The 11,805-nt window shown below is 39.5% G+C and overlaps 2 protein-coding genes across 2 annotated transcripts; one reads left to right on the forward strand and one right to left on the reverse strand.

The window, feature by feature from the left end:
* The first annotated feature begins 934 nt into the window (after positions 1-934).
* Positions 935-8,883, forward strand: ampd3a (adenosine monophosphate deaminase 3a). The gene is made up of 15 exons (XM_068596040.1): positions 935-986; positions 2,881-3,103; positions 3,194-3,374; positions 3,509-3,674; positions 3,768-3,987; positions 4,136-4,265; positions 4,405-4,599; positions 4,871-5,002; positions 5,085-5,248; positions 5,360-5,486; positions 6,204-6,367; positions 6,752-6,872; positions 7,695-7,868; positions 8,020-8,130; positions 8,223-8,883. Exons 2-15 carry the CDS (start codon positions 2,883-2,885, stop codon positions 8,427-8,429), a joined length of 2,313 nt encoding a protein of 770 aa, XP_068452141.1. The 5' UTR covers positions 935-986; positions 2,881-2,882; the 3' UTR covers positions 8,430-8,883.
* A 92-nt stretch (positions 8,884-8,975) lies between these two features.
* On the reverse strand, positions 8,976-11,040 carry lyve1a (lymphatic vessel endothelial hyaluronic receptor 1a). The gene is made up of 6 exons (XM_068596041.1): positions 10,959-11,040; positions 10,633-10,816; positions 10,407-10,546; positions 9,774-9,995; positions 9,518-9,590; positions 8,976-9,275 (listed from the first exon to the last, which is right to left on the reverse strand). Exons 1-6 carry the CDS (start codon positions 11,038-11,040, stop codon positions 9,125-9,127), a joined length of 852 nt encoding a protein of 283 aa, XP_068452142.1. The 3' UTR covers positions 8,976-9,124.
* Between the last annotated feature and the right edge of the window lie 765 nt (positions 11,041-11,805).

Here is an 11,805-nt window from a genome sequence, read left to right on the forward strand (position 1 = left end):
AATTATTTTGTTAAAAAAACATGTTCAGTGTTTCACACCACAATAACAGCATTAAACAAATAGACTGGATGGATCAAGATCTGGCCCAATCAGTCTACTACTGTCAATGAAATGATACTGGCTGAGGGCAAAGATTCATTACTCAACAGCCAACTCTAAAAGTACCCTGATAACCTGAGCTGAGAGGATTAGCGTTGTAATCTCAAACACTGTTGAGCTAAATCAGGGACGGTGGGCCCCGCTGCTTATGGCCACCTTTTCTGTACTGCAAGACTGCTAAATCTGCTTGGCGAAGGTATCAGAGAAAGTGTCTGTGAGACTCTGACCAGAGATTGATGTTACAGATAGTGCAGACACCTTGGAGTTGTGGTTTCTTTGAATCATATACAGAATATATACTATAACTGAGACACTTACTTTTGCCATGACGTACGCTGATGGGGTCAATCAGGTAAATGTGCTGTAATCGTCTTTGAGGGACTGTAATTAAAGAGACATAAGCAGGAGCAGGGGTGTCCCGCTTTGAAATAGGTTAGTCTTCCAAGTGAAAAGTGTTATGTGTTGTTTATCTCATCAAAAGAGCATTGTTACATTGCTGTTGCTTGTCTGCTCATGTCTCATCTCAGCATAATATCCTGCAAACGAACAAGACATACACAAAGGCATGATTCGTCTCTTAAGAAAGAAGGGGTGAGGGTAGAAGGAGGTGGGGAGGGACAGAAAAACCCTGGGATTTTACATGTTGACCCATTTTGACCATAATTCCAACAACCAATAATACTGGCAGAACACTTAGGGAAACAATGCACATGACCAAGACGGGTGCATTTATTCTGATGTCTTTCCACACTGCTGCGGCACTGAAAGAGTTAAGGATGGACTGATGAGCGCTGCAGGGTGGTGGGTGAGATTTCATAACACAAGCGCAGCATGACTTAGATGTTCATCCGTTCCTACAAACTTCAGAGACAGCAGAGTCTGAGGAGGTGAGTGCACATATTTGATATATTAGTAGTTTTGAAGAAGTGCTGAGGCACTGAAGCATCAAAAAAACGTTGCATTTAGACACACTGGAAATATATACATCCAGCTGTTGGGAAGTTGTTTTGCATTCATGGACGAGTGCATTTCCTTTATCTTTACTCTTCTACAGGCTCTGGACACTGAGAAAGATGAGAAGAGGGGACACGCCTCTTTTAAAGCAGTTGTCAAGTCCTTGCTTATGTTAGTGCGCTGGTTAGAATTAAGCCAAATCTACATTTATTAACAGCTAAATATTGCAGTTCACAGTTTTAACGAGTTAACTGTACTACACTATGATGTAGTTACATTATTATTATTATTATTATTATTATTATTATTATTATTATTATTATTATTATTATTATTATTATATAATCTATTAGACTAATGCTAGCTAGTAACGTTGGCCGCGGACTGATTTTAAGAAAGGGCGTTAGAACAGTCTTATTTCCAAAGGATTTCGGAAGGCTGTTACGACATGACTGTTTTTAATTGAATAGTGGGTTTGTATGCGGTCGGGTGTGTGTGTGTGTGTGTGTGTGTGTGTGTGTGTGTGTGTGTGTGTGTGTGTGTGTGTGTTTGTGCGTGTGTTTGTGTGTGTGTGCCTGTGTGCGTGTGTGTGTGAGTGTGTGTGTGTGTGTGTGCTTTAGTGGATAATTAATAATTGATTAGGCCATCATAGGATCAATACAGCTTTATGAGACTATCCCTTTTCACAGTGTGCACGTGGTGCCATAAAGCTCCAGTGATGCTCACAGCTGTTGTCAGGATATAGTGTTGTGTGTCTGGAATGATAAGCTTCCTGGAAGCACCCTGGCAGAGTAGAACATTGGCTTATATGGCACCATTATGCTGCACAGCCTTTCTCTGTTATTGCCTCAGCACACTAACGAGCAGAACTGTGTCCTGTATCAGAAGGATAACAGCAAGACACTGTCAGATCACTCAGGTTATCTGCTTGCAGAAATAGACTTTGTTTGACATACAGTGTGTTGGTGAGCATGGCTGTAAAAAGATGGAGTGTATCCAGCATTATATACTGCAGTAAAAATAAGTATGTCATTATTTTAGTTAAGGGGTGAAAGTGACTGCCACTATGAAGTAACATGTCAAGAATAGCTCAGGAGGATTTGCATTCCTACAAAGGTCAGGAATCAGGAGAATTTAATGAAATCTGATGCAAGTTATTTTCTAAATGTAATTGTACCACTGCACAATTCTTTCAATTTAAATATGATATTCCATAGGACCAGCTCATGTTTACATTTGAGTATCCCGTTCCTGTCATTTGTTAATAATTATAAACCTAAGTGACTTCTAAGTTACTTTACATAGACAACATTTCTTGAAATAAAAAAGGTAACAAACAGGAACACAACATAACAGGAAAATCAAATGATGGACAACAATAGCAAAGATAGATAATGTAATATAGCACATGTTAATAGTAACGGTAGAATGAACTGAGAGACAGTGAAAACTGGCTAAAATAGATTTTAAGTCTATGTTATATTAACAATCTATGTACATCTTCTGTGCTGATTTATTTGTGGCACTACAATATGTGATTCTTTTTTGGTTGTCACTTAAGGTTTTGAGAAAAGCTTCAATAAAAGTGAAGTGTTTTAAAGTAATTGGGCATGAACAATACACACAGAGCTCTCCAGGTGGTGATGCTGTGCAGAAGTTAGTCTATAAATGTCCCACAACCCTGACACAGGTATTTGCTTGTTTACAAAACAGAATTAACTAGTCAGAGCATGTACAGATCTGATAACGAGTGCAAGTCCTTTTTGGAACCTATATTTACATGTCACTGTCACCAGTCATTATACTGTAGCTTTTACCTTCTTGCAGACATGCCTCGTCAATTCCCAAAGGTAACTCTAAGTGAGGCAGAAGAGAAGACACAACTTTTAGCAGAGAAATTGTATGCATCAGCACTAAAGGAAGAAGACAGCAAGGATGCCTTATCTTTGTTCACCATGCCCGAGGACTGCCCGATTGGCCTCCAGCAAGCCAAGGAGCATGAACTGCTGAAGGAGCTGACAGAGCAACATTCAGAGGAGAGTACCAAAAGGTAGGCCCCGCTATTGGTTTGGCACCAAATCAAAAAGGAGGTTGTCATTAGTCGGATGAATGTCAAAATGGATGCAATTGAATTTTGCAGGAAGAAAAGCTTGAAGATGATTCGTTCCCAGTCAATGTTCCTGCAGATCCCAGTGAATTTGGATTGCACACGTTCCGTGGCAGTCACGCCTTACCTGTCCCCCAGCTCCACCTGCTCATCAGTACCAGAAAATTACCCTGAATACCAAAGGGTCATTATTAGTGGTGATTACTGTGCTGGAGTAAGTACCCTAAACATACATGTGTGCATCACAGTGAGAGCGATGAATGTTTTTGCAGCTCTACATTGTTGTCATGTTAACAGAATGTTGAAAAACACTGCATGATTGCACACAATGTGTCACGTCCTATTTAGATCACAGTGGAGGACTACGACCAGGCAGCCAAAAGTCTGTTCAAAGCTCTGCTTATTCGCGAGAAATACTCAAAGCTAGCCTACCATAGATCCTGTAGAACCACAGCGCAGTTCCTCCGCAGCGCTGAGAACATGAGATGGAGCAAAGAAGATGAGGTTCTTCCAGGTTTGAAGAGTATACAAATTATAATAATTAATACACTTACGGATGTTTATTCTGGTTTGTATGACAGTAACAGAACAATGTTGCGGTCGCCAGATATGTGTCCGTGTCCAACAAATGGAGAAGATCCCTACAGCATTCAGAACATCCCTGAGGATCTGAACTATGAACTGAAGATGAAGGATGGAATAGTGCATGTGTATGACAATGCCGAGGCTCTGAGAGGAAACCAGCCCCATGACCTTCCTTACCCAGACATAGAGACCTTTGCCATAGACTTCGGTCATGTGCTGGCAATGATTGCAGATGGACCAACGTAAGTTGCTGAAACAACAAAACACATCAGCTACGCCGGTTGAATGTATAGCCCTCATTGTAAAACTGGTTGTTGTCGTCTATGCATGAGGTTACACTTACTAATCTGTGGTCCGCTCTAATATTTTATCCACCACTCTGATTTTCAGGAAGACGTACTGTCACAGGCGACTAAATTTCTTAAGTTCAAAGTTTTACCTCCATGAGATGCTCAATGAGATGGCTGAGCTAAAGGAACTGAAAAGTGTGCCTCACCGAGATTTCTACAATGTTAGGAAGGTTAGAATACAATATTGTATCTCACAGATATCCTCATGTTCTCACTTCTGCCTTAATTTGAACTATTTGTAATCCAAGTGTTTGTTGAACCCCCATGTTGTTAAGGAGACTAAACATGGACGTTGTTTCTTTCTCTCAGGTGGACACACATATTCATGCAGCTGCCTGCATGTCTCAGAAACACCTGCTGACATTCATTCAGGAAACATATAAGACTGATGCTGACCGCGTGGTGTTGGAAAAGGCTGGACAAAAGATGACTCTCCAGCAGGTTTTCCACAGTCTCAATACCAATCCCTATGACCTTACCGTGGACTCTCTCGATGTACATGCTGTAAGAAAAGTAAAAAATGACGCCATGTTTTAGCATTATATTCATCTTCGTTGAAAAGGGAAGCAACATTGTAAACTTTCTCAATTTTGACAGAATGTGGTGAAAACAGTTTATTGTGTTCCTTTCAAGGCAATTCACAATTACTTCCCTCTCTCTTTCTCTAATTTGTGTCATGTACACTTATAGTACAGATACCAGTATTGATTAATTCTTTTTAATTACTAATCATTCAAACCTCACAATTATACATTGTAATTTTTAAACTTTACAGGGGAGACACACCTTCCACCGGTTTGATAAGTTCAATTCAAAGTACAATCCAGTGGGAGCGAGTGAACTTCGAGAAATCTTCCTGAAAACAGACAACTTCATTAATGGAGAGTATTTTGCTCGCATCATAAAGGTATCATACTGAGTAATCACACACTGCAAGTCAGAACCTTTACAGAGACAACTTAGTGCACTCTACTTTTCTTCTTTATTAGGAAGTGGCCCATGACCTGGAGGAGAGTAAGTACCAGCATGCAGAGCCTCGCCTTTCCATCTATGGACGCTCCCCAGAGGAGTGGGACAGTCTGTCTAAGTGGTTTATTCACCACAAAGTACACTCTCCAAACATGAGGTGGATCATTCAAGTGCCCAGGATATAGTGAGTGCTACAGGCTTAAAAAATGGTCATGCTTCTTGTTTAAGAGAATTTCTTAAAATGTGAGGTTTTTATTTTTCTAAAAACATAAGACATTGTTTGTTTGTGTTTCAGTGATATTTTCAAGACAAAGAAACTGGTACCTAATTTTGCCAAGATGTTGGAGAACATATTCCTTCCTCTATTTGAGGCCACTGTTAACCCACAGAAGCACAAAACACTTCATGTTTTCCTCAAATATGTAAGATATTTTATAGTTTAGTGTCCATCATACTAAAACCAACAAAGAAGTTTTTAGGAATTCAGTTTTTTTTCATGCCTTTAAATTATTCACTTATGTTCCCAAAAATTATTTGCTCACGTTTATAGTTTATTTTTTATGTTATGTATCACACATTTATAATTCTATTCATATAAACAAGTCATTGATATTTCTTTTTGTGAGATACTACTTTACTTTAACGACTTTAGCATTTATGCGCAATATATAAACACATATAAATGGTTTATAATACACTATAATAAAGATGTAAGATGTACAAATGTATTTGTCAACATCTTTAACTCCTCCATGGGCACTCAGAAGTGGAGGCTGATGGAAGAACTGATAATGACAATGTAGTTGTAATTGTGACTTTATAGGATATTATAAAAGTTATAATTGTTAACAAATACTCTCCATAAATAAACACATCAAAATGTCATATCTGCTCACAGTTTAGTGTGTTTAAACCATTCTTCCAATGCTAAACGGGGGTTTAGGTAAGACATTTGAGGGTAAGATTAAACAATTCGAGGGCATGATTTATTAATTTGTGGAAACAAATTAAGCAAGAGATAAGCTTCATGAATTGAAGAAAACAAACCAATATGTGTGACATGATTATAAAAGCAAATTTCCCTTGGTGCCTGCCAGGCTTTGTAAAACCTTACCAGTACATTTTTATTTTTTGTGCAGGTATCCGGGTTTGACAGCGTAGACGATGAGTCCAAACACAGCGATCACATGTTCTCCTTCAGGAGCCCAAAGCCAGAGCAATGGACTGCAGATGACAATCCTCCATACAGCTACTACATCTTCCACATGTATGCAAACATCATGGTCCTCAACAACCTCAGAAAGTAATTTCCAACGGCTTCTTGTCTCTTCAAAACATACTTCTTCATTAAAGGAAAATGCTTGGCTGTGAGATTGATGGAAAAAAAATATTGGCCTTTTTAATATCAGACTTGACCTGATGCTGTGGATCCAGCACTCAGACAGTTTACAGTTTACTTTGTAGAGCTGTCAGGGATGAAGTGATGAATTCATGAATGGAACTTAAGAACAGTACAAGTACTGAATCACTGGACACTCGTAGCGGATGAGAGTAACTTGGACATCTCAATATGCAGTGCAGCTGATATCTAAACATAATTTCAGTATGATGCATACAAGGGTGAACAGATTTCAACATTGTTCCATGATTTGCTCATATAGTGATTGACCTTTTGTGTCCTCTGTAGAGAGCGTGGGCTGAGTACCTTCCAGTTACGTCCTCATTGTGGAGAAGCTGGATCAATCACTCACTTGGTCTCTGCCTTTCTCACATCAGACAACATCTCACATGGACTTAACTTGAAGAAGGTACCTTATGAATACTGAGGCTGTTTGCAGAATTTAAAATGATCAAAGAGTAATCCTTCCCAGAGGACAACACAGTGTGAGAACCGAGAGGGGTGTTAGTTTTGATGACAATTTAACATTTATACCTTGCAACTGTCCTGAAGTCTTTGTTGGTTTGAGACAATGTTTTTTTTCAGCTCATGTATCAGAAATGTCCTGCAGATTTCTCACTGTTGGCGCTGCGGTGAAGCACGAAACAGCTAAAAATGTGACAGCTGGGGGTGAGAGCGAGGAAATTGGAAGTTAAACAATTCTGATGAATTGACAGTATGTTGCTGAAGAAAGAAAACTGATGACAATGACTCATTGATATTGATGTACAACCCAAACTGTACAGATATAAAGTATTTTAGTAATCTGTGTAACAATGCCACGGTTCGGCAAAAAAAATACAAAGTCAGGAAAGGAAGTGAACATGGGACACAAGCAGGGGTATTCAAAATAAAACAGGAAACAAACTAAATCAAATACATAATTGTAAGAAACATGCTTATAGTTGCAGCAAATCCAATTGTATCTCACACTATCTACATGTTTATGTGGATAAAGACACATTCTGACATTGCATCATGTTGTGTTTCTTATCGGGAACCTGGAACAAAATTCAATGTTTTATATTTAACAACACATTACTTGTGTATCATGTACTTGTGTAGTTACTTGTGCATCAACACAATGTACATCCAACAGTAATCAAACAGTACTGTATGTGCTCTATTCAGGATTGTTTTTAGGTATTGTTTGTCTGACTATGAGAGCGGTATCTTTTTAAACTTCCCTCAGAGCCCTGTGCTGCAGTACCTGTACTACCTGGCTCAGGTGCCAATTGCAATGTCTCCACTCAGCAACAACAGCTTGTTCCTGGAATACTCCAAGAATCCTCTCCCAGAGTTTCTGCACAAAGGCCTGTGTGTGTCCCTGTCCACAGATGACCCCATGCAGTTCCACTACACCAAGGTAAACAGAAACCCATACACAGGAAATAGTGTTTCCAGTTCACCATGCCAGAATATTAGTGTACATTTCTATAAACATAGTATTGCAGTGTGCTTTAGGGTTCTAGTTCTGCAGTGTAAATAATGATCCATTGCTTGTGTCCTGCTATTAGGAACCACTGATGGAAGAGTACGCAATCGCAGCTCAGCTGTGGAAGCTCAGCACCTGTGATGTGTGTGAAATAGCCAGAAACAGTGTGCTGCAAAGTGGACTGTCTGGCGAGGTACGCACCTCATTTTCTCTGCAGAATCTTCCCCACGTTTGATCCACATTAATTCCATCGGTTTCTCAAAACTTTTCTATGTTTGTGTCCAGGATAAGAGGCACTTCTTAGGAGTGAACTATCTGAAAGACGGACCAGAAGGGAACGATATCCATCGGACCAATGTCGCCCAGATCCGTATGGGCTACAGACACGAGACACTGTGCAATGAACTCAGCTTCATAGTCGATGCAGTGATCTCTGAAGCTATTAATTCCCAATCTGAATGTAATGGACCTTGTATTAGACAAGCATGCTGATGCATGACTGATGGCACTTTATTTCTCAAAGGTTTAGAGAAAAGTTGTCAAGGGCCAGATGTGGGAGGCACATTTAATCGCTTTGATTACACAAACCCACAATGTATAAACAGCTGTACCTTACACTCCATTTTGTGAATGGGGATATGTCATAGAAACAGTTAAAACAGTTACTGTATATACTGTACATCAAGAACACTTATGGTTGAGAAGCGTAACACAATGTTAGAGACGACTAATAACAGACGATGTCTGGTACATTTCCTCTGTCTCTCCCTTAATACTGTGGCATGTTTTAGGTTTGTAAAGATATCCATACATATATTTAAGCTTAGGGAAACACTAAAGTTCCTAACGACGAATGATTTTTAAAGAAATGTTTGACAATGTTGTAGAAATGTTGCATTTACATCAATGTTCATCATCTGAAGCAGTAAACAGTATGGCAAAAGAATAAAAGGTCTTCAGTCTTCACAATGATTATTGCAAAGCAAACATTGCCATCTAATGGCTAAACTGCACCATGTAATAACATCACATGAATGGACACACTAATGCACACTTTTAATATATACAAAAATAAAAGCTCCCCAATGCCAATCTGTTACATTTCCTTCAAACTAAATAATGGTTACAATATCTTAAAATAACATTTTTCAGTAGTTGTCCATGGAGATGTCCCATCAGAACGCGGTTTAACTTGCATCTTCTTCAACTTGCATCCTCTCATCTTCCTGAGCAGTTTCATTGGTTTCCTTTACATTCGTCCCACATGTCCACTCTTCAGTCTCGATGTATTCTTGCTGCTGCTGCTTCGCGTCAGAGCTCAGAGCACGACTCCTCCTCCTTTTCACAGAGACAGTGGAACAGATCATATGATGCTCTTCTTGAGGTATTAGGAACAAACATGATTAAGTAGTACCTGGAATGTGTGTTATCAGTTTATCCACAGCTCTTCAGTGCTGTTATACAGTGACACTTTATTGTTGTACAGAACCCACTAAGAACCAATTCACTTTTCATTTATGTACTTTGTCATATAGCAACATTTAACCACAATAAATCTAAAAATAGAAAAAAACACTTACATTTTTATATATGCAAGGATGATTATTGCAGTAAGGAGAAGGGCACACATTGAGGTGATGAGTATAGCCTTCACTGGGAAAACATGAAAGGGTAAAGGCATTAGTCATAGAAACAAAAACCACACCAAGTATGTTTCTTTGTACTTTTTACTTGTATGTTTTCCCCTGTTATACTATATTTTCTTTGCAGTATGAATTGAATATGACAAAACGTTCCCCCACAGAATTAATTCCCTTGAGAACACATTTCTCATACCTCGAGCAGAGCTTTGTGCGCTGCCAACAAACCGGGCTGGTTGTGCCTCCCGGTCTATGGTTTTAGAAGTTGAGGAGGAAGAAGGAAGAGAGGAGGAGGAAGATGTAGAGTGTGTGGTCTGGGTGGGACTTGCTGTTTTAGAAGGAAACTGAGTTTTCCTTGAGTAATCGCTCCTGTTCAAAAGGCTATCAGTTGCTGCATCCTTTAATTGTGTTGCAGCATCTGTGCATGTACAAAAAGAAAAGCCACGAGAGATTAGAAACCTGCTCTATAAGCACAAGGCATGAAATGGTCGTTCATCAAAAAATTGTTTCAGTCTCCAATTTGCAACTACGTTATGAAAGTGAAGTCCTTGTACAGCTTGATAACCCATGCAGGCATTTATGAATGGGTTTCTGCCAAAAAAAAGTTCTGTAGAATATACATTAAATGCATCTAAATCCAAATGTAGTCAAAATGTAATTACATAAATTGTTACTCACACTAATCTGAGTTGATACCCTCTGATGTGTACGTTTGGTTTACAGAACAAAAACCTTGTGCAGTGTTGAGAATTGCTAGAATGACAATATATTCCATAAAATACTGCATCTATCGTACTTGACAAAAAAAATGCATATGAAAACGTCATACCTGATTCATTGAAGCAAAATACATCGAATTTTTGTGTGACAGACGCTCGCCATTTCACCAAGCCTTTCCTGTTTTGGCCACAAGTAGAAAGGGCCTTGATGCGGGGGATGACTGCAAAATGTTCATCAATCCATCCAAACCTGAGTAAAATCCAAACACAACATCAAGGACTTTTCATAAAACTCCACTGAGACGACTGAGAGGATCATTTCTTCTCTGGTCTTACCTGCATGTTTCTAAACCTCTAGTGAGAGCTTCCTGTACTTGTGCTTTTGAGGCAATGTTGACTCCGAGGGATGAGCAGAGCTTACGAGCATCAGAGGCATTGAAGTTGTACTGAGGCTGGTTGAGGTTATTGAAGTTACTAACCTGGAATACCCCCGCAATACTTTGGTTTGCTGCTGGGAAAACTGGACACAGGATACAAAACACTTTTTTATTTAGTTACTTTTCAGAGGAGGAGTTGTTTACATGCATCTACAGACATATTATTTATACCAAAAATATAATTTTACAAAATAAATAAACATCAAAACTGCTGGAATCACTTACTTCTGATGTGGCTTGTCTCAGTCTTTTGATCAGAGGTGACTGCAGTAACTGACAACAGCGATGTGAAGCAAAGCCAGAACATATTTAAGACTGGTCAGAGTGGAGACGGACAAAAGCAGAGTGATGGCAAGTGATGCACGGCTTGTGCCTGTGAGCCAAATGGCAGGGTTAAATAGGGTTGGTCCTGGTCACTGGGGCGTGTGACTTGGTCATTACCAGAAGGTAATGGAAAAGGAAGAGGGAAGTACTGCTCCCAAGCCACATCAAGAGCCATCATATGTTCTCGGAGCAGGGCCCAGGAGACAAAGCGATAAAAGATATATATATGCCAACAGGAGATAAAGCTCCAGAAATGCACTACAAAATGTAGTTCATCGCTCTCGTGAAAATACAGCTTGTAGTATGATTGGTATGTCCTTCTATAGGCGATCTGCACTGACTTCTGACACTGTCAGAAGTCAGTGCACCCTGTCCAAATGATTTCCTCCCATGGGTAATTACTCAATCATGAACATGCTCATGATCTCTGGTATCCTCTGATGAGATCTTGGCACACAACTACATCCCACTTCCACAAAAACATCTCCACACAGGCTGGCGGCAGGAAATGACGCAGAGCTGACGAACACGCAGCAGTGTTTTTGTCAAATGTGAGGTGTCAATGAGGGCATAAAAACGACAATCATGGGCAACAGAAAAGAGCAGATATTTAACTTATCTTAAGGTGTTTGAGTGTGTATGCGGTCGTTGAGCTTCTCCAATAAGAATGTTGTTGGGTTGAAAAGTGAGAACATTCATGTTAGTGAGCCATAAAATAATATATTTAGCTTTAGAGTTAGATCTATAG

This window comes from Clinocottus analis, unplaced genomic scaffold (assembly GCF_023055335.1).
Source record: "Clinocottus analis isolate CAN_PGR_092001 unplaced genomic scaffold, fCliAna1.0.p SCAF_33, whole genome shotgun sequence".
Taxonomy (NCBI): Eukaryota; Metazoa; Chordata; class Actinopteri; order Perciformes; family Cottidae; genus Clinocottus; species Clinocottus analis.

Excerpts from the sequence above, each read along its gene's own strand:
- lyve1a (XM_068596041.1), bottom strand. The coding sequence starts at position 11,040 with ATGTTCTGGCTTTGCTTCACATCGCTGTTGTCAGTTACTGCAGTCACC. Across the intron at positions 9,996-10,406 it reads ATTTTGCTTCAATGAATCAG|ATGCTGCAACACAATTAAAG; the intron begins GTATGACGTTTT and ends GTACATGCACAG. Across the intron at positions 9,276-9,517 it reads ATCCTTGCATATATAAAAAT|GAGGAGGAGTCGTGCTCTGA; the intron begins GTAAGTGTTTTT and ends CTCTGTGAAAAG.
- ampd3a (XM_068596040.1), top strand. The coding sequence starts at position 2,883 with ATGCCTCGTCAATTCCCAAAGGTAACTCTAAGTGAGGCAGAAGAGAAG. Across the intron at positions 5,487-6,203 it reads TTCATGTTTTCCTCAAATAT|GTATCCGGGTTTGACAGCGT; the intron begins GTAAGATATTTT and ends TTTTTTGTGCAG. Across the intron at positions 6,368-6,751 it reads GTCCTCAACAACCTCAGAAA|AGAGCGTGGGCTGAGTACCT; the intron begins GTAATTTCCAAC and ends TGTCCTCTGTAG.